The 27,144-nt window shown below is 29.4% G+C and overlaps 3 protein-coding genes across 11 annotated transcripts; all 3 read right to left on the minus strand.

The window, feature by feature from the left end:
- Positions 1-2: 2 nt before the first annotated feature.
- On the minus strand, positions 3-3,577 carry LOC137807438 (DNAse I-like superfamily protein). 2 transcript variants are annotated; one of them, XM_068608084.2, is made up of 7 exons: positions 2,913-3,577; positions 2,687-2,728; positions 1,472-1,554; positions 1,278-1,380; positions 956-1,169; positions 680-774; positions 3-596 (listed from the first exon to the last, which is right to left on the minus strand). In XM_068608084.2, the coding sequence occupies exons 1-7, from the start codon at positions 2,968-2,970 to the stop codon at positions 343-345; spliced, it is 849 nt and encodes a 282-aa protein (XP_068464185.1). In that variant the 5' UTR covers positions 2,971-3,577; the 3' UTR covers positions 3-342. The 2 variants fall into 2 exon arrangements, with proteins under 2 accessions (XP_068464185.1, XP_090156958.1); XM_090300832.1 differs by having other exon boundaries at positions 3,076-3,459.
- A 1,866-nt stretch (positions 3,578-5,443) lies between these two features.
- LOC137807440 (leucine aminopeptidase 1) lies at positions 5,444-11,108 on the minus strand. The gene is made up of 10 exons (XM_068608085.1): positions 10,824-11,108; positions 10,127-10,541; positions 9,839-10,033; positions 9,470-9,695; positions 8,017-8,143; positions 7,557-7,652; positions 6,971-7,048; positions 6,575-6,635; positions 6,166-6,353; positions 5,444-5,792 (listed from the first exon to the last, which is right to left on the minus strand). The coding sequence occupies exons 1-10, from the start codon at positions 11,010-11,012 to the stop codon at positions 5,655-5,657; spliced, it is 1,713 nt and encodes a 570-aa protein (XP_068464186.1). The 5' UTR covers positions 11,013-11,108; the 3' UTR covers positions 5,444-5,654.
- Positions 11,109-17,958: 6,850 nt separating this feature from the next.
- Positions 17,959-22,071, minus strand: LOC137807441 (DNA glycosylase superfamily protein). 8 transcript variants are annotated; one of them, XR_016519812.1, is made up of 6 exons: positions 21,435-22,046; positions 20,842-21,300; positions 20,229-20,286; positions 20,047-20,130; positions 19,753-19,904; positions 17,959-18,683 (listed from the first exon to the last, which is right to left on the minus strand). XR_016519812.1 is itself a non-coding variant. In XM_068608087.2 (6 exons), exons 2-6 carry the CDS (start codon positions 21,281-21,283, stop codon positions 18,299-18,301), a joined length of 1,095 nt encoding a protein of 364 aa, XP_068464188.1. In that variant the 5' UTR covers positions 21,284-21,300; positions 21,435-22,071; the 3' UTR covers positions 17,959-18,298. The 8 variants fall into 8 exon arrangements, 4 of the variants coding, with proteins under 4 accessions (XP_068464188.1, XP_090156960.1, XP_068464187.1 ...); XR_016519811.1 differs by having other exon boundaries at positions 17,959-18,667; positions 21,435-22,000; XM_068608087.2 differs by having other exon boundaries at positions 17,959-18,667; positions 19,753-19,894; positions 21,435-22,071.
- Between the last annotated feature and the right edge of the window lie 5,073 nt (positions 22,072-27,144).

The following is a 27,144-nucleotide window of genomic DNA, read 5'->3' on the forward strand; positions in this document are numbered from 1 at the left end:
GCTGGTTCAGTAGGAAAAAATCCAGACATTCTATCAATGTATTAACAAACTCAGTTTCTGAAGTCATTTAATCCATCCACATTTTGGAGTGTGGTCACAGACTCACATCATACGTCATAAATATCACAACATTCCAAAATCAAAGTAATGACAAGCAAATCAAATAATATGTGTTTCAACACATGATCCTCAATTATGTGGCCAGTATTCAGCTAACAAATTTTGCTGATAATGATGTGTCCACATTTTCATACTTCAATACTCTTCTCCTCAATAACACTACACTATATAAAGACATGATGGAGGGAAAAAGAGATCTACCTCCTTGGCTAGTAAAAAATATTAGCTATCTTCTTGTACAGGTGATTCTAGCATTCTTACAGTGCGAGGAAGCATAAACTCGGTACATATAGGAAAATGTGATGATGGATAATACCCATCAATGTTATCATTTACCACTTCACAAGAAACAGGAATCAGAGATCTACCTCTGAAAAGGATCCAATCAATGTGAAGATCCTGTGTTTGCCGATCCCAGCAGAGGCAAAGAGCTCTAAAAATTAGCTTCAAGAATTCAAGGGTTCCTTGTTTCTCCCCTAATAATAACACCAGATATTGCTAGGTAAGTGACTGGTAATACCATAAAACAAATAGTATAAAAAAGCACAGGGAAAAGTACCCTTGAATCCATGATAAGTGCGGATTAGGTCAACATTTTTTCTCCTACGAGCACTAGGCCATGCATCCCTCATATCCCCAACAACACCATGTTCTCTGCACTCAGTTACATAAACACACAAGTTACAAACTACTCTACAGTAGTCTGTATGTACCTCTTCACATATCCAGTGTAAATGAGTAACAAAGGTGACCAAGACTAAAGCAAATATGAACTTGATATGAAATTGATATTGATGGTAACAAACAATTGGAAGTATATGTGATAAGAAACTACCTTGATCTTCCAAGAAGAAAGCGTCCAGTAGTTGATTCCTTTTGTGTATTAAATCCTCCACAGTACACAACTGGTAGGCTAGGGGGTAAGGATGCAATGTGCTGCCATGTAAGTAAAGCACTTCGTCTGCGGGCCCGAGGACTAAACTCGTCCATGTTTGTATTTACTATCTGAAATGAGAATCCAGGAGGCTCAACTCCTTTCAGTTGAAATGTGTGGACATCATGTCAAGGAACCAAGTGATCCTAAGATTGTCCAACAAAAGTAAAACAAAGTTTGAAAACAATTGAAGCTGCAATTTCATTTCTAAATCATAAGGATATAGCCCATGTTGCTATGCAAGGAACTTCTGAACCCCATGAAATGCTTCCAGGTACAGAGGGAGACTCAGACAACCAAAACGTTCCACCTTCAAGAAGCTCGACCTTTATTTAAGGGGGGAAAATGGGTGAACCAGTTAGTTCTTCAATCAGTTAAATAAAAAATAATACCAATTACTGAAAAAAAATCTTGCACCTTTTCCTTATCATAGAAGATAGTGCAATGTTCGTCAGTAGTGTCTTGGGGCCCTTTCCGTGATATCCCAAACTGATCATAACCTGAATAATTTCATCAAAGTAGAAACAAAGAAATATTAAGTACAAAAAAAAAATACTTAGATGGAATTGCTTATATAAAAGACAAGTGAATTTATAATGTCTAACGGTGACTTGAGTTAGTGCTGAATACAAGAAAATGAAAATGAAGTCTCCACTTGATAGAGGCCATTACAACAAGCACTACCACTGGTATTCAAAAAAAGCCCTTTTCGGTAAGAGCTTGCACCTTTACACAACTCCATCGAAGTTGCATTTATCTTGTAAGCTCACCTCAACAAAACAAGATTTTCATAAGTGATTGAAAGACACAATGGTAGGTATCATTCTTGTAAAGAGCATTAGTTTTCCTTAATATTTCTAGTTTCCAATTGTCGCCAGGTTTCACCGTGCTGATTAGTACGATTGATAACCACAATGTTGTGATAATAGTATTCCCATATTCTTCCTTGCATTTAATGCATCATTTGCTTTTATTGCAGTTCACAAGCTAGTCAATTTGAGCTGAAAATTTTCCTCGTGTTCAAATTAAAGGACCAAATGGTAAAAGAAAAATAAACAAGTCACAGGAGAAAGATGGCAATATTTCCTGAAACATCTAATAGCCGTGCTTACACTTATCTCTGCAAGATTTTTGACTGATATTTCAGACATTTTGATCATTTTGGCATTTTATAACAAGTGAAATCGTAATAAATTTCTACAACACTTATGTTCCACTTCCCCTTGAATTTAATCAAAACAACTTTTGGGTGTATCCTCCTATTTACAGATGAAGATTCTTATTCTAGTAAGAATATTAATTTATGTAAAATTTTGACACTTTTTAATACACTACTCAATCATTTTAACAAAACCAAATAATCTGCTGGACAGACACCACATTAGAACATCTGCTTAGCAAGCAGTAGTTCATTTAAAATTTATGCAGATTTTAAGCAACATGATGCTTTCGTTGAGATATTTCTCTTCATAACCAGCAGCTAATCATGTAATCCAGCAACAAGGCCGTGGCTATGGCCAATGGAACGTGCATTATGTCGTAAGATACAAAACATGCTAGTACCACAATATGCGTGGACATAAATTAATATTTTCGGAAGCAGAAGAACAACTTATTCAAAAGGTTCTTCACCTGGCAAACCCTGCTGGAGAAAATCCAATTGTGTTTTCACTCCTGAATCCAGATGAACATCAATACAAAGAAGAGGGTAAGTAAATTGAATCACAGTAATCAAAGGGGAAACAGAAAACACAATATCGACTAAAACAATCCAGATCAATCAATCAGATGAGAAAGGGGATATAAGATACACAAACAAAGCAAAAAATTTCAAATCAAACAATGACTATCACCCCACCCTTAAAAAAACCGCATTTCTGCTGACAAAGAACTTGTATATTGAAAGCAAGCTTCATCCAGAAGGATCAAGAATGATCTAGCAAAACCTTAACCCAAATCGCAGAAAAAAGCAGGAAAGCAAGCATTTTGAGCAACCCCAAGTGGAAATCAATAAGAGAAACCTTGTTGGGTACAAAGGATGATGGGTGAGTAATTGGTAATAACGCTTATGCACAAATCCCTTCTCTTCTCCCACGAATTAGGACTGTCATGTGGCTCATCATCATGGAGATTGAAGGTCATCACAGTCAATGATACACTCATTTTTTCTTCACTCTCTCTCTCTCTCTGCTCTTCTCTCTACTTCATAGCTAATCGATTGAAACGAATAACGAATGCTTGAAGAAAGAACAAATGCTGAATAGGATGTCATGGTCTTATATAGATATAATATATAATCTTTGTCATAGAAACACCCTTTCAACAAAAAAAACACCAGACAGGAAAAAAAGGGTGGTCTTTTTTTTTTCTTTTTGCTTTTTTAATTATTTTGGTAGTTGTGAAGTAAAACAAAAACTTGAACTTGAACTTGAACTTGTACTGTATGTGTGAAATGAAGTTGGTGGTGAAGTGAGGTTCTGTGTCATGCCTTCTTCCATTTTCCATCTTCTACTTTACCTGCCCAACTAAAATAATAAAGAGACACCCTTAATTTTATTTCTTCATGTTTTAAAAGTGAAGTTTCATACTTCATTTCCTGTAAAAAATTAATTTTTTATATGAAAGTTTTTTTATTTTAAGGTTTGTAATTTCTGTTTGTTAGGTTGTCCAAGTAAAAGAAAGAAAAATTAAGACCAAACCTAATAACTAATAATAGTAAAAGAACTAAAATGTTGTCTGGGTTGAAAAAATTATATAAATAGGATAAACATTATATTTATAAAATTATTACATTTTGATTTTGGTGTTAAAGGATGATTTTTATTGTAACATGTGAAATCATAAAAAAGAACGTATTTTTTCATAGTATTTATTTTAGGAAAGATAAAAGTTACAAATGTTTATTAGTTGGATAATTTGATAATTCAATCCAATTCAAATAAATTAGACTATATTTTCTGTTATTAAATTAAATTTAACTTAAATATCTAATTTCTTATGGATAGAACTATGAGTTATGTATATTAAATAAAAACTCAATTCATTTCAATCAAAATTATTACAAAATATGTTTATTGTTTAGTAATTTACTTGTTTGCTATTTTTGTTCGTTTTAGTTTAGATATTTAATTAATAGTTATAATTTTTTTATATTTACACTTCAATTTAAAAAATATAAATGATGTTTAAAAAATTTCAATTTTAAAAAATGTTTTCCAAAAATTGTAAGTAAAATTCAACTTAATTAAGGTGGATTAGATCTATTAAAAAGATCTAAAAGTTCAATCTGATCAAATCTAATTTGAAACTTTTTTTTTTATTAAACTGAGACACACTCTTAATAAGATACTTTGACATTATACACAGGGTGAATATTGTTCCAATAGATTAAGATTTGATTAATGAAATTTGAATTTTAAATGAAAAAGATAAGTTTGTTCATGAAATAATTTTAGAGCAAAAACCTATCAATAAAGAGTGAATTAAGTTTTGATTTAAGATAAAATCTACAAACTAAAATATAACCAACTAAATGAAATTATTTTTTTATTACTACTTATATGATTTTCATGTTTTAAATGTTTCCTTCTCTAAAATATGTTGAATGTGGGGATTAAAACCACAAAGTCTATGAGTTTAATAGACTAAACCTAAAATTTAATTATATATTTAAAAAATATAATCCGATATTGGTGAAATCCACATACTTAATCAAGCTATTCATAGACCATAATCATATCAGACACGTTAACATCCACTGCTCATGTAACATTCTGTTAGACACAAATAATTAAATAATGTTGGTGAAGACTATAATAGTGATTTTATTTTTTAAAAGTAAAAAAATTACTGTGACCAGAATTTTATTTTAAAATACACAAATTATATTTAATTTTACATATATTATTAATTATAAAATATATGCTATGACATTATCATCTTACTTATATTTTTCTTCTTCTATTATTTATATAGTTCTGTAAATATACTAAAAGGAGAGATGTATAATTCTTAAAAAACATCAGTAGTTATAAAACATAGATTTGTTGAAATTGAGATGCACACTGTATATCACTCATTTTCAACATATTTACTTTTTAATTATTAAGTATTCTATATTCATTTTATTAACATCATTTACTATGTGATTTGATTCTGCACAGCATACTATCGTTGTAATCTTTATTCATTTTATGGACATTATTTATTTTATTACTTAAGATGAATTATTAATTAAAAGTTATCATGATGATTAAAGGTTATAAAATTTAAAAAATATGCACTAAAAAATGCATTGGCAAAATTCATGCTGCAGAGTTGTTAATAATATATCCATTAAATAAAGATATAAAAGCCATAAAAAAAAGACAAATTATGAATGGCCAATAGTTAGAAACCAAAAGGTTCTTTGTATAAAAAGGAGTTTGAATACACTAAATCATGGCTCACCGTACCACATTTTCCATCCCTTCAAATAACTTATTCATATAATTATAACCAAAGCAAACCAAAAACCCCATTGAAGCAGAAACAATACAAGATGAGTTTTTCTCATCCTGTGTGAGCTTCAGACAACACCTTGAGCAAGATTTGAAAGATTTCAGTTGGCATTTGAACCATTTTTCAAAATCCATTCCACTAAAGTAGCAACTCCAAATCCTGTTCCTGACCGTTTCTTGTCATTCCACACAGGACCAGCCATGTCAATATGCATCCATTGAACCTTTTCATCAACAAACTGTAAAGGGAAATTGTTTCAGAAACCCCTAACATAAATGTGCAAAAAGATTACACAACTGAAAGCCAGACAATAAGAAATACACAGTATATATTTACAATGCAGCTATCTTTTTTCCTGCAACAATTCTCCTTAAATAAATGGTTTGTAGGAGTTTATTAACAGTTCATGTGCCAGTTCATGCACTTTACGTGGCCACTGCTTGTCTGCTGTCAAAGTTTGCATGGCACTGGGAGAACCACGGAGTGACGAAATAGCAGTACATCATTCAGATATAATTAATCTTCCTTAGTCATGACTTCCCAACCAGTTTGAGGAGAAAAAAAAATTAAGAATAACAAGATTTATATCATTATTAGGCTGGAGTGCATACCTGTTTTAAGAAGAGAGCGGCAATAATAGCACCACCTTGTCGACCACCAGTATTCACCATATCAGCCACTCCTGATTTCATTGATTCCCAGTAACTCTCCTCTAATGGCAGCCTCCATAGTTTCTCCCCACTCACATCAGAAGCTTCAAAAACTTCCTTTGCTAGGTCATCACTGGGTGTAAACACACCTTCAAAAACAATAGTTAGCAATAGTAATCAATCACAAGCATTTTCACAGATATATCTTTCAGGTCCAGCCTCTCCTAAAGCTTATTTCCTTCTACTTCCACAAAGTAGTACTAATTTTAAGTGCTTTCAGTGCTGACTAAAATATTGGGCCTTCATGTGATTCTCACAAGAATATATTGGTACTCCGTAATCGATGTATTAGTTTTTACTTTATAATTACCTGCAATTGAGGGTCCAAGAGCAACTACGCAAGCCCCAGTTAAGGTTGCCAAATCAATAATCTGAAGAACAGTTGATCACCCTATTAGCATCATTCTAAAAACAAACAACACACCTGACAAACAATTTTCAAGCTTGAGTGAACTTACCCAAATAATTTTAATGTGTAGTATATATATTCATCAACTATTTGAATTTTTATTTCATTCAGACAAATTAAAATGTTTATAATAATTTCTCTAACTCTTGTTAAAAATAATTCCTAACCATCCATCAAGCATACAAAAAACTAGTAAATGCTAAGAAATTATTTTGGGAGGGATACCTGGAACTTTTATGATTTATGGGGACATTACAGGCATAAACAAAAACAAATGCATAGTTGTATAAGGTATACCTTTTCAACACCTTGGTTACAAGCATATACCAAAGCATCTGCCAGAGTAAGTCTACCTTCAGCATCAGTGTTGTTAACCTACAGAAGATGTTAAGCCCATCAAATCCTTAGTACCAACCAATATGAGGTAGACCCACTACACATGTTCTGTTAAATAAATCATAGATGTCAAAACTCCAATTCATTGATTATCAGTTGCATTAAGTACATACATTTATATTTATTAACAGTTAGTACCAGATGTAGCAAAAATAGATTTGCAATACTGACTGACTGAAAATGATAGTAATAGGTTCCATCCCAAAACATGATTAGCAATTCAAGGGACCTCAAATGGAAATAGCTTATACATTTCATTCTAATGTTCAAATAAAATATTCCAAGAAGCACCAGTGACATTTTCACTAATCATTATATAAAGAATTACCATTGGACCTTATGATATGTTTGTTTGCGAACTAGGAATACAGCAAAATAATGGTTGAAACAGAACCAAAATCGACCAAATACCACAATTCAGTATGACAAAACAAGTTAAACTTAATGTACTAATCTACAAACTAAAAAATATATTGTAAATTCTCACCTCTATAGTCTTTCCATTTGAAGCTGTGACAACATCTCCAGGCCTCATACCTGTTCCACTTATCATATTCTCACAAGCAGCAACAATAAAATGAACCTGCACATGCGGGATGATTAAATATGGGCAATGCATGAATTCTTATTATTACACTACAAAAGACACTACACAATATCCATCAGAACTCTTTACAAATCAAACCACAGGAAACAAGAATGAACACTCATTTCATAGGTTCATTATGGAAAACATTAGCTGAGCCTGCAACAGAAATTGCACTAGGTTTTATGTATATGAGCCCATTATTTCCACATCCCAACCATCACCCATACCCTTGAGTAAAGTCTTGACATAACATTGGAAGATTGAAAGACACATGAATAAGTTTCATGTGTTAATCAATCAAGTCAAATGTCAGTTCTATGGAAAGAGAAAGTCATGACCGATGATATAAATGACTGACCTCCACCCCTGGAGGTTTGATTTGACCAAGTGCCTTTGCTGTGCCTAAAACTGCAGCTGAACCACCCATATCAAATTTCATAAGTTCAATTGAACAGCCAGGTCCAGTCTTGATGTTGTAGCCACCACTAATAATATGCACATATCATAAGAACTCAAATTAAAGAAAATAATAATGTTCTCATTATAATAACAAAGAAAACAAATAAATTAACAAGACAATACTTTTTAACGTTGTGGAAGAAATTATGAAAATGAATTACTAACATTGAGACACGTGATTTGTATTGATATCAGAGTCAAATACAAAAATTGAAAATAGATTCAAATTAAGATTGATCAAGATTAGAATAATCTTAAATTTTAGTTTATCTGACAAAAATATCTTCAATTTGACACAATATTGCAATGCATGAAGATTTAATGATGAAATCAAACCAAAATTGAAATTAAATTTAAGAAATAGTATTTAAAAGGAATAACAAATTATAAATAAAAAAATGTTATTAAATGTTCAATGCAGGAGAACTCGTGTCTAATGAGGCTTAATGAGGATAAAATTCACTTCAAAAAACACTCTTATTCAATAATGAGGACTCAGAATTTCTAATGACCATGTTGGACAAAAGTAACTAATAAGCTACCCAAAAGCTAAAAAGTTAATTTTTAATTGAAAGCTAAAAATGATTAAGCTAACTTAAGCATTTCGTAAATTAATAGCTGAACTAGTTGAGAGATGTATAATAACATAAAAAATGTGCTTACATAATTTTTTACCATGTAAATATATATACTTTAAAGTAATTATAGTTTTGAACTATTGTTGCATTTTGTTTGCAGAATAGATATTTATTAACAAATAAAAAATAGGATTAATCACGTAATAATAAAAACAAACAATGAAATATTAAAGGGAATAATGAATGATAAATTTTATTAAAGCATTGAAAATAAAAATGGAAAAAAAAGTGTTATATGCTCAAAAGCTGCTTCAAATAGTATCTTAAAAAATGCTACAAGCTGATGACAAAATGTGTTCGAGTTAACTAAAATGTCTTGCCAAAACACACTCAATGTAGAGGTGGGAACAATGAAGCAATCTAATTAATATCTCATATCAAATATTTATTTACCAGCAGAACATCAGCATAAACTTTAAAACCATTTGAAGTTATAACACCAGAATAAAAAATCAAGCAAGATACGCAAGGGAAAAGCTGTTTAAGATTGATCAGTCTTGTATGGAAGTTATAATACTGGAACCATACCAAATGATCACTAGGGAAAATCCCAGTTATAAAGTTACAACATCATAACCAGTTGAAGTTACGTCATGCTAGATTGAAGTTATAATACCAAAATCAAAACCATGGATAACACACTGGGGAAATTCAATTCCAGATCGTCCGTAATTGAGTTACAGAGAAAAATAAATAAATAGGTCAACTAATTACCTGTCAAAAGTCAAACCTTTTCCAACTAAAGCCAACTTGGCATTGACAGGTCCACTCAATGGTTTGTAACATAGATGGATAAAATGAGGAGGATTTGCCGAGGCTGCAGCAACACCTAGGTAGGACCCCATTTTCAATTCCTCGCATTGTTCAGCATTTAATATTTTAGCAGTGAAAACATCACTGTATGTAGAAGCAATATTAGCTGCCTCTTCTGCCAATACCCCTGAGATAAACAAATTATCAAGTACAGATCAATTTTAGAGAAGGATAATTCCCTCTCAGATATGGAACTGCAACTGCCTGCCCAACAATTGCAAGGACTGGAAACAATATATCATATCATAACATTCAAAGTGCCATATGAACCTGGTGTGAGCACATTAGCAGGAGAATTTACAAGCTCCCTTCCAAAGATAATTCCGGAAGAAACATCTCCAGCATACTTAAGTTTCTTCTCCAGTTCAGGTCCTGTCCCTAGACCAATAATGTCAATGGACTGAAGCGCTGGCTTTTTGGCTTCTGACTTGTATCTATTATCTTCAAATAATCCCAGCACAGCCCCTGGCACATTTCAAGCCCACACATCGTCAAGCATAACTACAAAATCACAGGCCTCAATACATTTCAAACAAATACAAACCACAAATCCAATACCAGACGCAATTGCATAAGCAGTGCTAAGCTTTGATGGTGCAGAGAGCCCCTCGGAAGAGGCAAGAACAACCGCAACACTGCTTGCTTGAGAAGACTTGGCCGCCGCCACTACGGCCTCGCCAAGACCCTTAAAAGGTGCAGGAGTGGAAGATAACTGTCCAAGACCAATCAAGCTAACCCTCTTTGATCCAAGTCCTGTAATTCTAAGAACAGTTGATTGACCAACTTTGCCAGAGAAATCCTCTTCAGAAGAGGCTTCAGCTAACAGACCACCCAACTTTGAGTCAATCTTGCTCAAAATCACATTCTCAAACCTCGAGTTTGCATCTTTAGCCAAATCTTTCTCCGTAACACCCACTGCCAGAATGTCCCCCTTCCATTCCGTCACATCAACATCCTTGGCAGCAAAACAGATCTTCCACGAATTTTCACAAACACAAAACACGCATTTTCAGCATCACACAAATTAACACGCACAAATATACAAATACAAAAGAATTTTTGTTTAAAACAAATACACCAATACATTCGAAATCCAAATTCAATTACGCATGCCCAAAAATGTCAAATCGAAAGCAAACCCCCACAATGAAAAAATCCACAAGTTAGTAGCTTTCGAAATCGTTAAAGCACATGCAAAGTTAAGCATCAGATGGGGAGGGAGATTGACGGAGAAAATGAGTTAACGAGTTTTGACCTTGGGGGTTTCGATATTAGAAGGGTGTGTGAGACCGAGAGTGGCTCGTGTGAGAGTTTGCGACATGAGTTTCCTCGTGGGAGAACGCAGAGGGAATGCGGCGAAGTGGAGACGCGAGGGTAATCTAGTGAGAAAGGGAGAAGACGAAGATGCTCTGAAACAAACGAGGATGCTACCAATGGCTGCCATATCAGTGCAGACTCTACCTTATTTATAATCTTCCATCTTTATTTTCCTTCAATTTCTACTCCTAACAATATTATATCTTTCCATTTTTTATTGTTTCATGTGATATTTTAGAAAAAGGGTAAACTATAATCTTGGTTCCTCTTAAATCTTCCTAATTTATCTTTTAGTTCTTAAAAGAAATAAATGTACTTTTGGTTATTGTTCCAATAAAGTTAAAATTGTATCAAATTGGTTTAAGTTAGCAATTATATAAAAAGGAATTTTTATTTATTTTCAATACTTACTAATTTAAATTATTCAATTTTACTAATGATTTTTCTTTTAATTTTCAAAGATCAAAAGTAAAATACTCACATTTTAGATGAACTAGAAAAAAATTATACATATTTTAGAAAAAACTAAGAATGAATCACTTATATATGTAATTCATTTCATTAATAATATAAGTAACTCATTTAACATAATCATTAATCAATACTTTTAAGATCTGTTTGCTTATGTTGGTGTATTGTTCACAAGTAAAGAAGTGATAAGATATCAACTATTTGGATCCAGAGTTTTGTGAGAAAGAGAATGAATGGATATACTTATGAACCATAAATATCTTATTCTCTCAAAATAAAGAAATATAGAGAAAAAGTCACACCAACATATATTTTTTTCGAATTTACCTTCGTTTATTCTAGTGTTATAGTGTTTTTTTTTCTATTACTGAAAAAAAAAATTAAAAAATTGTATTTTTTGTTTATTTATATAAGATGTAATTTATTTCCTAATTTTATAATATATGTTTAATATTTTGAGAAATTACTTGAATTCCTATTTTTATTTAATTTGTTGTTGTGTTTGTATTAATATATTTTGTGTATAAATTATTATGTTTATGAGTTATAATTTATTTAATTATATTTTTTATAAAATTATTTTTTATTTTTAATTACCTTATATTTCTGTTATAGTATTTTTTATTTTTCATTATTTATATAATATATAATTTATTTTCGGATTTTACAATACATGTTAATATTTTAACAAATTACGTAAAGTTTATGATCTTATTTAATTTGTTAAATACATTTTTTTTAATTATAATTTTTAAATTATACCTATTTACATTTAATATATATTTATTTTTTTAATTATAATTTTTAAATCTATGAATATGTTTAAAAAAATTATTTTATTATTAAAAAAATTTAATAGGTAAGGATAAATTTGTAAAATAACATTTTATATATTTAAAAAAATTCAAAATTTCTTCACAACCATCGCATCACTCACAAACTCTCATACACTTTCCTTAGACATCTACTTTAACATATCTCAATCCAAACAACATCACTTTCTTCACATTTTCCTCTTACATCCTCATGCATCTACTCTCTCAAATTCTCATACATTCCCTCCCTAATCCAAACACACTTTTAAACACATTTTAGTTTTGCAAAATCAAAACACATGAATTATCTTTTAGGCTCCGTTTGTTTCAAAGCGGAGAAAGGCACGTAAACACTATTTATCCTGAAATGCGAATGAATCCACGTAATAAAAACAAAAGTGCACATAAATCGAAAAAAAAATTGCATCCAAAACTTTATTCGCAAATATGTGAAAAAGTTGTATATTTTTATATTTTTTAATTAATTAACCTTAATTTACTTTTTTACCCTTTTTATTTTAAACTTAAATTATTATTATTTTTATTTAAAATTTAAATATAAAAAATATAATCAAAATTATAAAAAAAATTATTATAAAAACATAATTAATCATATTATATATTATATACAATAAATTATAAATATAAATAATAATAATAAAAATAAATATATTTTTTAATAATTAAATAATAAATTTATATAATAATTATATTAATTAAAAAAGGAAAGATAAAATAATAATATTATTTAATATAAAAATAAATTTTTAACAAATATTTAAATAATATTTTAATTAAAAATAATTATAATTTATAAATAAATATATCAAATTAATTTTTAACCATTTTTAAATATAAGGATAAATATGTAAATTTATATTTTTATCAATTAAAAAATATATAATTTCAGTCACATCTATCACATCATTCACAAACTTTTATAAATTTTTCCCACACTTTCCGCTCTATTTACATTAATCCAAACACCCTATCTTTCTTTACACTTTTCCTTCAAATCATCTCAAATTCACTATCTCTTTTCCATTCTCTAATCCAAACAAAGCATTAGGGACTAAAAGTTCACCAAAATCATATTTTATCCTTTAAAATATTAACTAATTAAATGTATTTTATGTCTTATAGAGGGCAATTATGTATGTTAAAAGACAAGTTGAATTAGTATTTCTCTTTACTTATTATTTTACATTGTTTTTTATCTTTGATTTAGATTTCTTAAATTTATTTGTTTGCATTGGAGGGAATGATGAAACAAGATATTTTGTTGCTTATTGTGACTTTTGGCTTTGGTAGATTCCTTTTTTCATTGGATGCTTTGTCATTACTTTTGATGTGTCACCGTTGTCGATTACCACACCATTATGTTCATCAGAGAAATTATATTTATAATGCGTGTGTATTCTTTTCAATATAAGGAATACAATTTAAAACAAAAGGCAAAAGTATAACTTAAAAAGACTAAGGTAATAAAGAATTTAGTAATTATTTTTCTCTAATATACCATAGACTGAAAATTATACAATATGTTTTAAAACGTTTCTTAAATATAGAATATTAAAATAATTATTAAAGACGTGTCTATTAGATATTAGGAGATTTTATAGTATAAGAGTAGATAAAAAAAATTCTCTAAATCAATTTTATAAAATTAAGTTAGAATTAAAGTTATTTTTTAATAATAATAATAATCAATAGGAAGATATCACATATTTTTAAAAAATTATGTACAACTCACGTTTATTATATAATAATTCTTTTGAAAACAATTATTTTCTGTTAGCTTGAGAGTGAATTAAAAGTAATGTTGTGTTTTACAATAATGTAATTATCAAAAGCTTTAATTACGGTTGTGAAACTCAAAGAAAAGAACAAATCTACGTTAATTAAATATGCCGTAGTTATGAGGAAATTTTTAAAATTAGCATGCGTTTCTTTAAGTTACGATGCCAATAATTATTATCTTTTAAACATTATAACTGAAATGTTACCTTTAAACATATCTAGAAATGTATGTGATTAATTTTGATATTCGTAAAAATACTTTATTGTTTTTTATATAATTAAAATAAAATTAAATTAAAAATTATAATGGGTTAAAATGATTTTTCACATTTTTATAATAATATAATTTTCCTACCCTTTGAGAATAAAAGATGTCAAAAAAAGTTTTTGAAAAAATTCTAAAGAATGTGAAAATAAACATTTCTTTTTTTATATACTCAAGAATGTAAAAAAATTATATAAGCAAACGCTTTCCCGGTATTAGGTATTCCCATTAGAATAAATATTTATATATAATTTAAATTTAAGCTTAAATAATATTTTGTCCTTATAAATTTGTGAATTTTGTATAAAGTAACCAGTAATGAAATGTTCCTATTTTAATTATTGATTAAAAAAAATGTTTTAACCTTTACACAGCTGATAACGATTCCCACATACAATTTTTGTTGTCTTTACTATTTATTTTTTATAGCATTTTGTTTTAGGTGTTAAATAAAGCTTTGTTCACTTTTTTTCATAATTTTTTTTCCTATTGTTTCTTAGATTTTTTTTTTAAATGGGAAAAAAATCATTGTGATGAAAAAATGTTGTTTTCCTTTCATTAAGATTTGAATTTTCTATTTCTTTTTGTTTTCCCTTTTGATGATCGTGTGATGATTAAATCTAAAAAGAAGGAAGATTGATAATTATAAAAGTTTTTTTTATTATTTGTCTTTTTAAGTTTCATCGTTAAATAATAAATGAAAAAGAAATGAAATGTGCAAAATTATCCAATCAGTAAAAAGAAAGTTGTTGTTGAAAATTACCCTATTGTTTTTATTTGTGCTGATCATGAAACGTCTTGAAAGTATAATTTGTCGATTCAAACTCGTGTTTCTACTTTATGGCAACCCTTATAAATTGATAAAAGTGTTAGTTGGAAAGAAAAAATTTAGTTGTTATATTTAATTTTGTATTTTTAAAAATAACATTTTCATGAATCAATGTTTTCCAAAAAATTATATTTTACTAGGTTTTCCATGAAACCTTTTATAGACGAAATTCTAATATTTTGAATCAAAATAAAAAAAAACCTCAAACAATATCATATATTGAATGGATTTAGTATAATATTATATTTTAATAATATATTAATAAGTGAATTGAAATCAATTTATCATCACAAAATCGTTGTAAAATTCTATCATTTATATCATATAAATTAATTTTATTTTTAATCGATATCTTCAACACAATTTTTCTCATGTTGAATCATAAATAATCTTATATATAAGACTAGATATTTGTAAATAACTAGATATTTGTAAATAATTAATGATGGTCCATAAAAAATAACACGATTAATCTATCAAACCTTATTACTAAAATGTGAGTTTTAAAACTTATTCATTCTCCCATTCCCAAAATCATCTTGTAAAATTCACACTCATTTGTATAAGTCTATAGTCAATCTAATCTAAGATCTTCTACACTAATTTTTAGTGTCTAGAGAATCAATATAAATATTTTTTGCGAATTTTGTATAAATCAAACAAAATTTATTTATTTTTATAATTTTTAGAATCATAATTCTTCGAAACTATAATTTTCCTGTGAGAAAATTGATGAGACACCTAACATCCGAAAGCCATTAATGCTGACTGTGTGTAGATGAATTCAGAAACTAATTGACGTACTGGATGTAGATTATAAAGATAAGATGCTACTAAGAATTGATGGTTGCTGGTTGAAAATGGAAACCTATTTTTGCATTGAAACTTTCCAATATATGAACAATTGAGTGCTCTGATTTATTTTTAATAGCTAATATAATGGAAAAATAACAATGTTATAGCCATCCAACTTTAAAATAAAACAACAATATACAAACATTTCCCCCCTAAATAATTAATCAATATCTAGAACTTCTTTAAATTTGTGTATTGTATCATGTCAATTATAATATTTATATTTTACTTTTTTTAAATTGACGTTATTTAATTTTTTGAATGTTTAAATATTTACTTAAAAAAATATGACCACGAAAGAAAAGAGATTATCACCTTTAAATTGGACTAGATTCATTCATTCTTTCTCTCTCTCTTTTTTTTTTCTTTTGTTATCTTTATTATTCTTTTGAGTTTTCAATTCCAGATTCTTCTTGGACCTACTTGGTATTCTTTAATCTTTTGACTTCAACATGTTTTTAATTTTTTTTAAATGATTTAATTTGGTTTATTCATTTAGATTGTTCTTATTAAATAGTTAGACTGTTCTCATTAAAATAGACTTATCTCAGCGATTATTTCACTCTACACATTAAATTATGTGTTATTACCACACATTAAATTATTTTTAAAAAGTTTCAACCACCACATTGAATTATTTTTACAAGTTAAGACCATATTTAACTTTAAAAAAAATTAAGATCAAATTGAGCTTTTTAATAAAATTAGGATCAAATTAAACTTTAAAAAAAAATTAAAACAACATTTAAACTTTTTAAAATATTGAGGAAGAAATTGATTTTTTCCTTAATATAATATAAGAACCAAATAGTACTCAATTCTACATTATTCTTCTGTACAATTACTCATAAAGACAAACGCATATTTTATAATGATCACTCATAAATGCAAGTCAATCAAAGTACTCAACAAAAAAGGTTGTTACATTCAAATATATCCAAATGTGAAACAGTTATTTACTTACAAATTGACATAGTAATGAAACTCGATTATAAAAAGTCTCGTAAAAGGTTGATCATCTATAACACAATTGTAAAATGTAAAAACTCTATTATTTGGTTAGATGATCTAAGCACGCATAAAAACGTTTAATCATAATTACCACCAATGTTAATTAACTGAGTCTAGTGTTGATATGTTTATATCTATTCCTAAGCTTGCATTTGGTGAATGGTAGCCGCGTCAATTTCGAATCTTATAAAGGATATGTTCTTATAATAAATTTATCTGGGTAGTAATGGTTTGTTAGTTTGTAGATTTTGTTTGTGGTAAATGGTTATAGATGCATATCCGAGTCATAGATTGTGGTTATCTTCTCTGGTGATTCAATAAATATGCCACCCATTTTCTGGTAATATTGTTTTATAATGAAAAAGTGACTTAGCTGTCATCATGGAAAGTATAAATAAAGATTCCTTATGCCTTAACACGCAGAAAATTATTGAGTTCATGAACACAAGACAAAAAAAAGCTCATCATTCTCAAGGGTTGTGAAAGACAAAAAGAGACATCGCCACAGCATTGAATTTTTTTTAAGATTTCGTAATTATAGTAATTGAGTGTTTTGTTGTTTGTCCGTTTGTAAAAATACTCAAGCAAGGACGCATGAACAAATTATTTTTGTATTTTTGGAGGTAAACAAAGGGTGATGAAAAACAAACCTCAGACTAACGTTTGTGATGATGATGTGTGAAATTCTGTTGTTCAGGAATCTCTCTCCCCATCAACTTCTTGGTTACCAGAAAAAAGGAGCCAAAGGATTTTGCGTAAGATTGAAATAAATTGGAGCAGAAAGAGATATGAAACATTGGTTGTGACAAGCCACCATCCATCACAATTATCACTTTCAGAGAGCAAGCAATGCCCCACCACTGCCGGTGGAATCCAAACGAAGCACACATCTATCAGAATGAATAGTCCTGCTCCCACGGTGACAAATAAACGCACGCCACTGTTGTATCATGGTCATCCATCATTCAGTTCAAACTCTAGCTAAACAACACAATGCATGCATGAAAGTATGCAACTGTAATCAGAATGAGACGGTATCAAAGAGCAGGTTATCTATCACCTGCTGCCACTGGCTTAATAAAAGATATTTCTAATCACCAATATTTTTTACTGTACAAAAAATTGTACTCCAATTTGTTAAGGCCTCCCTCCAGGAGCCACATACAACATGATGGGTAGTTAGGTTCTAAGTTGATTTAATTCAACTAGCTATGCTTCCCGTTTCGGGGTTTCATGAGATAGGTACACAAGTTCTCCTCCATCACGACTCGATCTAAGGCCTAAGTAGTATGAATTTGGTCTACTAGATGAACTGCAACAGAACCAGGATCTCTATCAGCCAAGACAGTTGTTGAGTCGTCAATCAATCACTCTGACGATAAACTCAAATTATCGATGGCAATGGACAGATCAGATTCCATCACATGATCACACTCCTTTTGCTGTGCATCATCTTTGGTGGCATTCTCTTCCTTCCCTTCTGCACCAGCCATACAATCTTGGAATCTGAAGCAACTGATGAGGTGGTCATTTGTTAACCCCACAACCTGCATGAAGGAGTATATGACCGTGGGACCCACACCTCGGAAACCTCTTTTCACCAGGTCTTTGCTAATAACATCGGCTTTTGGTGTTTTTACAGGAACCTGTCGAGGATATCGGAATCTGCTAATTATAGGCTTGTGGTTCACAAAACTCCAAATATACTTGTCAAATGACCCGAACTCTTCTATTACCTGGCATCAGTAAAACCTGCAAAAAGTTAGTTGCAATGATAATCATAACCATGGTGCAAATTGTGCAAAATGTAATTATGGCAGTCAAGTGAAAATAAAGCATTGTAGCGTTGTACGTTTAGAAAAGTATGAAGACTGATAGGTGACTAGGGACAAACCAGCTAAGCATGCTGGCTGGTTAAAGAATAAAAATAATTAGGATGCATATCATTGTTGTAATTTAGAATAAAAGAAGCTCAGACTGTACAGCGGCTTAATATCATGGTTTGTCCCATATGGGTCATAGAAATTGAATAAGGGCCAGGACCACAAAACCTTTATTACCTAACCTACCTGATCAACTGGCCATTAAACACCAATTTAAGTCATTCAGTTTATCAATGCATGGAGATATGGGAAGAAAATATAAAGTTTTCCAATTAATTTTGCAGAAAATTTTAAGATATCTCATGGGTAAATTACATGTGTTAAAAACACTAAACTGAATCACAGAAAGGAAACTCCAATCTTGTTTAAAAATAAAACAAAAAATGTTTTAATTATTAAAATGGAATTAAATTATTCTGCTTGCCCGGTTGTTATGAATCTAATACTTTGTGAAAAATAAATGGGCAAGGATGATCACTTTTATACTTTAGAAATTAAATACCTTCGTTTTTCTTTTTAAAATTTATTAAAATTGATTCATGTTTTAGGAAGTTCTCCCAAAGATCAATTGCAGAAAATAAAGAAAGCTGTTAATTAAAAAAAATGCTTTCACACTTGAGAAATATGAAGTAGCTGATTACATTCCTAACTAGAATGCCTAATAAGGATAAACTTGCAGACCCCAATACTCCTCTATTTCATTGATCATAAATAAGGAAGTACGAAGTATCACCTATATCACTTGTTCACTGGACATGTTATTAAATCCAGAGACACCTAATATAGAATGATTTTATTTTAGGTATGACGGTGCAATAACACCAAGGGTGTAATCTTGTCTTTGAATGGTCCAGCAATCAACAAATAATCATGATCCAACCCTAGAGTTTGCATATTCCATAATGAAGGGTGCAAAAGTCACGAGAAAACTAATATACCTTTGATATTTGACGTGCATTCTCAATTATGGCACGCAGTTTAAGGTCAGAAAGTAAGGAGCTTGCAGCGGTTCCTGGAGCCATTATCTTCTTCTCATTAAATTTTGAGACAGCAACTGGATCAAAATCCGCAAAAACTTCCCTGCAAAGAACTTTGTTAACAAAAATAATGTAAACAGTCAAAGAGAAAATAATGGGCTACAGCTGAGGTAGCAGCTAACCAGTACAGGTTTGAGGCCAATAATGAATAATTTTAAAAATTAAATAAATTAAGAACATCTACAAAGGTAATACCTAAAGATGTGCCTTTGGCTTAGAATAGCTGGCCAAGTGAGTTCTGACAGAGCACTCGAGAGAACAAGAAGCTCAAATAGTTTCCTACACAAGATAAGGAGCGTCAACAAAAATATAATACAAGGTGTATTCCTTTTCCGGCCAATATAACAAGATTACTTTTTGTGGATCACATCACATACTTGTCATCATGTACTGGAACTCCCCATTCTTCATCGTGGAAGGTAGCGTAACATGGTTCTAATATGAATGAGTAAACTTGGTCAGGAAATAACTCTGAAAAAAGCTATGTAGTCCAGAAAACTCAAAACAATAATTATAAAGGAATTTCCAAGAAAGGTAGGGCTTCTGTGCATTAGACTCTACTGCTATCAAGCTATATCAGGTTCAGATAATGCATTCACCCAGGATTCCCAATTTTCTCTTCAATGGCTGAAAAATATCAACCCAAATCTAAAAACAAAGGCATATTTCCGTGGCAAAATACATTGGACCTTCAGCTACACACGCATGCTTGTTGTACATTATATTTCAAGCAAATGAAGACAACTGAAATATCTGTGTTGATAAACCCAACTTCGCTCTCATTTCACATTAATTCATATCCTAAATAATACAATGACATACAAATGGAATCACACAATTCACGCTACATCAATATGAGCTCCAATAAGACCAGACAACAGAAAATATCTGTCGAAAGGCTTATGGTACAATGAATTTATCATCACAGCATAACAAATCTTCATACTATAAATTTGGATGGAATGAAAGAAGATGGAAAAGAATACGAACCAGTATTAGGAGTGATCCAAGCACACCTCTTCTTGGATTGTGAACCATGAGGAGGAGACTCCAACACACCATCAGAAGCAACACTCCTAGGCTTGGAAACAGAGCGCTTCCTTGTGCACCCCAGGCTATTAGACCGAGTTAATCTTCCAGTAGAAGCACGGCTACGAAACGAGTCAGTAGATGCATCAGACGAACATGAAGCATTGAGAGACAAATTACAGTACAGTAACTGCTCGTGCCGGCGCAGAACACTCGCAGAATGTGACTGAGGAGAGGTAAGAACCGTAGACACTTCATGGGATTTCTTCTCTTTGGCCTCATTGTGCAATTTCTCAGCTTTCCTCAGTGGCTTTGAAGCTGGCTTCCGAGAACTCCATGACCCTGTCTTGTTCCCACCCGGTCCAAACACAGGCCTTGCAGCCTCTGAGTCACCAACATTCATAGACCTCAACCTGGGACCTGACATTCACACAAAAAAAATTCTTCACTCCACCACTCACCCTTCAGATGACTCTTTAAGCTCTAACAATCCACTTTTGGAAGGTTAAGACCCAATAGAAAAAGCATGAGCATGTGAAACTTTTAGCGAACACCTGGCGTACAGTGACGAGGGTTTCTAAACAGATCTCAGAATTTCACCCCAAATATGCACTGAACTGAGTACCACTTAAATCACATCCAAAACCTGCAATTTGAGAGGCATTGAAACACGAAACCCACTTTCCTCTCAGACCAGATTCCGAAATCAGCTCAAAAGCCAGAAAGGTTGAAGCCGGTGACGGAAGCTGATGACACAACAGGATCAAGGTGTTGACCCTTTTGAGCTGAGCTAGGGTTTAAGCTGAGTTGCACTGTGTAGCAGTGGTGGTTTGGGAAATGAGGCTAAGAGAGTCTGCAAAGGTTGAGATTCCATTCTGCATTGTGGAGAAGGAAGCTGCTCTCAGCACTACAACCTCGCTTACACGCATTCCTCGGCAAAGTTCACGTTTTTTCAATTTTCTATTCTTTCCCAGAGAAAAAGCAAAGAAATTTTCCGGGAAAAGGGGCGAGGTTTGAGAGTGAGAATAACGGAAATGAAAAAGATTGGAGAGAGAGAGAAAGGAAGATACAAAAAAACTATGGAAGATGAGATGAGAAGAAGTGAGAGAATGGGAAGAGTGAGGAAGAACAAGGCCTCTTGAGTTGAGTGAATGAATGAGTGACGCAACGCAACAACAACGTCAAATTAAATTCTTAAAACTATTACTAATATATCAAATTAATAATTGTATTATTTCTCTGAATTTTAGAATTTCCATTTTAATTATTCATTGATACAATATATAAATAATCATAATATTCCAATACTGGTTAGAGATAAACTCCTGCTCAACTCTATACAATCGATTTAAGAAGGTGAAATTTACATCCACTTATATATAATAAATTATTCGGATCGATGTGATAAAAAAAACAAATTAAAAAATTGTATATATAAATTATAAAATGTTTTAAAAAAACAACCATTTTTCTTAGAATGTATTTTATTTTAGAAATAGAAGTAGAGGAAGTATTGTTTAAAAGAAGTTTGGTAAGAATTAAAAATATATATTCTGTATTTTATTCTTTGAAATAGATTCATTCGTTGACTTTAACTAATTAGTTACCATTTCTTAATATTAACAAATGAAATATCATTATCACTTGTGAAACGCTGTCATTACAAAAAAAAAAAAATTATCGCACTGAACAATAACTAACAGTACAAAAAATATGAAAAAAAAATCACCAAAATAAAATTAGCTTAGAATGGTAAAAGAGATAACTATAATTTTTAAGATAATATAATATTCCATAATATGTTTACCACAATGCAAAACTCTCACTCAGATAATTTTGAAAGATTTTTCTGTTATTTGTATTTAAAAAGGTAAAATTAGCTTTGCAATTATGATAGTTTTGGCTAATGAAAATAACTTTAAATCAACTAAAACAAAACTATGTGAAATCTCACAAAAATTTTAGTTAGTTAAAATGACACTTTACTGACCTAAGATGACTTTAAAATTGTGTTTTGATGATTTTGGTTAATTAAAGTTACTTTTTAATTGGATAAAACAACATCAACCTCGCTCTTTAGAATGTTTGTGATTTTAGTTTATTAAAAGAAAATTTCAATCAACTAAAATCTTATCTCTTAAACTCAACAAATTTAAAATTATTTTTCATTAATTAAAAACATGTATATAAACATTTCAACGAATGCTCATAAACTTTTATATATCATTTCTATCATATCCAATCATAATTAAACGACAAAAAGCTATAGGACATTAAACATTGAAATTATAACTCAAATAATTATATTAATTACGAGACTATCATCAAATTTAAGAACAAACCAATTAACTTAAAATTGCTTGAATATTCAATCTAAACATAAATATTTAAAGCAACAATTTATATTCTAAATTTTAAAATTCAAAATATAATATATTTTAGATTATAGAATTTAAAATATAATATTTTTTTAATTCTATCATCCATCATCCGTAATATAAACTAAAATTTATATTTCAAATGATAAAATTTAAAATACAAATTTATATTATTAATTAGACAATGGAGACTTACATCTGTCTGTTTTTTGTATTCTATTTATTGACCTATTTTTTAAATAAGTAATGTATTATTGTATAAAAATCATGCAATAAATAGATAAAAGGAAAATTACACCTACCTTTTCCAAGATTTTAGAATACGTATTCACCCCTTTAAGTCACATCATCTTTAGTTTTTAAAAGATACTTATTATCTTTATATTTTTAATTAATACAATGACATTACCTTTTTAATGTTTTTAATAAAATTATATATATTTTTATTTAAATTAATAATATATAAACTTATTTTTAAATTAAAAAAAACTACGAAACTAGATATTAAATATTTTTATTAAAAATTAAAAAATTTATTTATTATATATTAACAATATATAAATAAATTATATTGTCAACCAATTATAAATTGTCTTATAAAAAGATATAAACATATATTTTTGAGAAAAATCTGTATGATTAAGATTATTAACATATTATAATATTTCAATATAAGTATAAACATATCTTAAAAAATATAAATATAAGTATAGTATGAGTAATGATTTATTAATAACATAAGGAATGAGGATATTTATTTTAAAAATAGAAAAAGCGTATGAATGTTAATTAAAAAAAATATAAGGAAGAATGAGTGCAAATATTTTATAATTAAATCATTCAATTCTTATATTTTAAAACTTTTTTGAATTTTTTTATAATTTTTAATTAAGTTATAGTTGATATGTTATTATTAAATAAAACAAGTACAATGAGTAACACTTTGTTAAAAACATAAAAGCAAATATAAATATAATTTTATTAAAAAATATAGAAAAATAAATATTTATTTTAAAGAAATATCACAGTAACCAGATTTTATCTTATCAACAACCAAAATATTAAAGAAAAAGTAAGTAGTTTGACTTGAAAGTAGAGAAAAAAAACTAGTGCCCCCATATTATTTTATCTATCACTTAATATTTTCTCACATATATTAAAAATAAATTATCTAGTAAATAAAGCCAATTCAATAAAATATCCTTACACAATTTCTTTTTCATTATTTGTAATTGTCATGTATTTAAAAGAGATAACTATTACGTATTTTTCTATAACAAAAGCCAAAAAAGTACATGCTTTTATTTTTTATGAATACATGAAATACTTAGTATTGTTCTTCTACCTTGATATGCTAAAAGTGAAATTGACTTCTTCAAAAATAAATTAATCTATAAAAGTTCTTGTATAGTTTATTTTTATTTTTATTTTTAATATATACATCAATTGGATTTAATTTGTAAAAAGTTTATTTTATTTTATTTTCACAGTTTCTCTTAAAATTTTTTATAAAAAAGTTTGTTCACACATATTCCTAAATAATTTACAACTTACAGCATGATAATTGCTTTACACTTAATTGCTTTGCTACAATAATTTGAGTGATGATAAGTTGATAATCATGCATTTACAACTAGAAAAAGAAATAATTTTTTATTGAAATATGAATCACACATAAAGAGATAAAACAATTTTGAAATTGTAATGTGTCACAACAATTGTAAGTTGGAGTATTTTATTATGCAATTGTCAATGTAAAATCAAAATTTATAACAATGAACCAATAAACAATAATACCCATCATATGGATCTTACAATATATGATTCTCACATCTCATACATTCAATTATAATAAAGATAGACATTTACCCATGAGAGTACCTATATAAGTAGTTTCTTTAATCTTCTTTTCTCAATCTATCTTTTGACTATGTTCTTGTCACACTCTTACTTGATGACCAACAGTGAGATAACCTTCTTTGCAAAGACAAAATCTTATTTCCTTTATGTTTTACAATCTCCATCAAATTAGATTTTCATCAGGTTTCGTAATATATAAATATATATATATATATATATAACCTCCCATATTAACCAATAAGCCCTTTTATATTATTAAATCACATTCATGCTCAAGACCCAAAATCTATTTCACATTAGTCACATTATAATGTTACATGATTTTCTAACATTCTCCCACTTGACTCATGTGAAGTTGTAGTACTTCAGGATTTAATAATTATATAAAGCATAATGCGGATTTAAATTAAGGATACAAAAAATAATAAGAGTAATGACACTTACATGTCATTTAATCAACACATTTTTCTTCCATGTACTACTATATCATTCTTTCTCCTTAATATGACTTTACAATTAAAAGTTTATAATAAGTTCAAACATAATGTCATTTTCATCAACAATAACATAATTGATTTTCCACATCATAATTTGCATGCATGCATATAAAGTGAAAAACATATATTTCATAAACATGTATATCAATGAGCTAATAAGTTAAGAGTGTCAAATAACCATTAGTAGTCATATTCTCAACATGACCAGTAAATGTTTTGGGCGATAACCCTTTTGTTAAAGGATCAACAATCAATCATAAGATTAGTATTAATATGTTTTATTAACACTATGTTTCTGAACCTCTTTCCTAACGATAAAGTATTCTAATTCCATATGCTTATTAACACCTTTGGAATACTTGTTGTTCTTAGAAAAGAAAATAGTTGCAAACAATAAATTCTCAATGGTTTGACAATAATGTTAACCACTCCATGTCCTGAGATAAAATTCTGCAACCAATTAGCTTGAAATGTAGCATTAAAGCATGCCACAAATTCAACCTCCATAGTGGATGCAATAATGATTGTTTCACACTTTTCCATTCGAATAAAAGATACACATAATGAAATATATACTTTCTTATAACCAACAAAGTTTGAACCTGTATATTCAATCACCTTAAGATAATCAGATCTCCTATAAGTAAGCATGTGATTCTTTGTACCTTAAGTATTTTAAGACACTTTTTACAACTTTTCAAAAATCTAATTTTGGATTACTCTAGTATCTACTAAGCATACCACCTGCAAAATTAATATTTGGCCTTGTACATGCTTGAACATACATCAAACTCCCAAAAGGGATATCTCCATCTATTTCCGTTCTAAATCATTCTTTGGACATTATGTGACTAAATCATCTCCTTTCTTCTATATTGGAACAGGAGATGTTAAACATTTTTCCATTCTAAATCTCTCTAAAACTTTATTAATACATACTTTCTAAGATAAGCCTATCAATCCTTGTGATCTATCACAAAATATTTCTATTTCTATCACATGTTATGTCTCACCCTCTTTCATTTGAAAGTTGTTATAAAGAAACTTCTTAGTCTCACTTAATAGACCAAGATCATTAGTTGCAAGCAAGATATCATCAACATACATAATCAAACCACTGACCTTCAAGTATATATACACTGATTAATAATGTTTTCCTTAAATTCAAAGGAAATAATAGGTATCATTGAACTTAATATACCATTGTCTCGAAGTTTGTTTAAGTTCATATATTGAATTCTTAAGTTTACACATCATGTGTTCCTTTCCTTCTTCAATGAACCCCACTGGTTGATCCATATAAACATCATCTTCTAAATTTCTGTTCAAAAAGGCGATTTTAACATTCATTTTATCCAACTAAAGATCATAATGAGTTACTAATGTCATGATAATTCTAAAGGAATCTTTTTTAGAAACATGTAGAAATATTTCCTTATAGTTAGTGCCATTCTTTTGAGTAAAACCTTTGACAACAAGTTGAGCATTGTAATGTTTGATATTACCACCAAAGTCACATTTAGTCTTAA

Source organism: Phaseolus vulgaris, chromosome 3 (assembly GCF_051622355.1).
Source record: "Phaseolus vulgaris cultivar YP4 chromosome 3, ASM5162235v1, whole genome shotgun sequence".
NCBI classification, from domain to species: Eukaryota; Viridiplantae; Streptophyta; class Magnoliopsida; order Fabales; family Fabaceae; genus Phaseolus; species Phaseolus vulgaris.

What these genes read in the sequence shown, in the direction of transcription:
- LOC137807441 (XM_068608086.2), bottom strand. Translation starts at nt 21,307, where the DNA reads ATGTCAGGTCCCAGGTTGAGGTCTATGAATGTTGGTGACTCAGAGGCT. An exon ending in TTGGATCACTCCTAATACTG is followed by an intron (nt 20,287 to 20,841) that starts GTTCGTATTCTT and finishes CATTCATATTAG; the next exon opens with AACCATGTTACGCTACCTTC. An exon ending in GTTCCAGTACATGATGACAA is followed by an intron (nt 20,131 to 20,228) that starts GTATGTGATGTG and finishes TATCTTGTGTAG; the next exon opens with GAAACTATTTGAGCTTCTTG.
- LOC137807438 (XM_090300832.1), bottom strand. Translation starts at nt 3,217, where the DNA reads ATGAGTGTATCATTGACTGTGATGACCTTCAATCTCCATGATGATGAG. An exon ending in TCTCCAGCAGGGTTTGCCAG is followed by an intron (nt 1,555 to 2,686) that starts GTGAAGAACCTT and finishes GAAATTATTCAG; the next exon opens with GTTATGATCAGTTTGGGATA. An exon ending in TCTTCTATGATAAGGAAAAG is followed by an intron (nt 1,381 to 1,471) that starts GTGCAAGATTTT and finishes CCTTAAATAAAG; the next exon opens with GTCGAGCTTCTTGAAGGTGG.
- LOC137807440 (XM_068608085.1), bottom strand. Translation starts at nt 11,012, where the DNA reads ATGGCAGCCATTGGTAGCATCCTCGTTTGTTTCAGAGCATCTTCGTCT. An exon ending in CTAATATCGAAACCCCCAAG is followed by an intron (nt 10,542 to 10,823) that starts GTCAAAACTCGT and finishes AATTCGTGGAAG; the next exon opens with ATCTGTTTTGCTGCCAAGGA. An exon ending in CCGCTCTCTTCTTAAAACAG is followed by an intron (nt 5,793 to 6,165) that starts GTATGCACTCCA and finishes TTCCCTTTACAG; the next exon opens with TTTGTTGATGAAAAGGTTCA.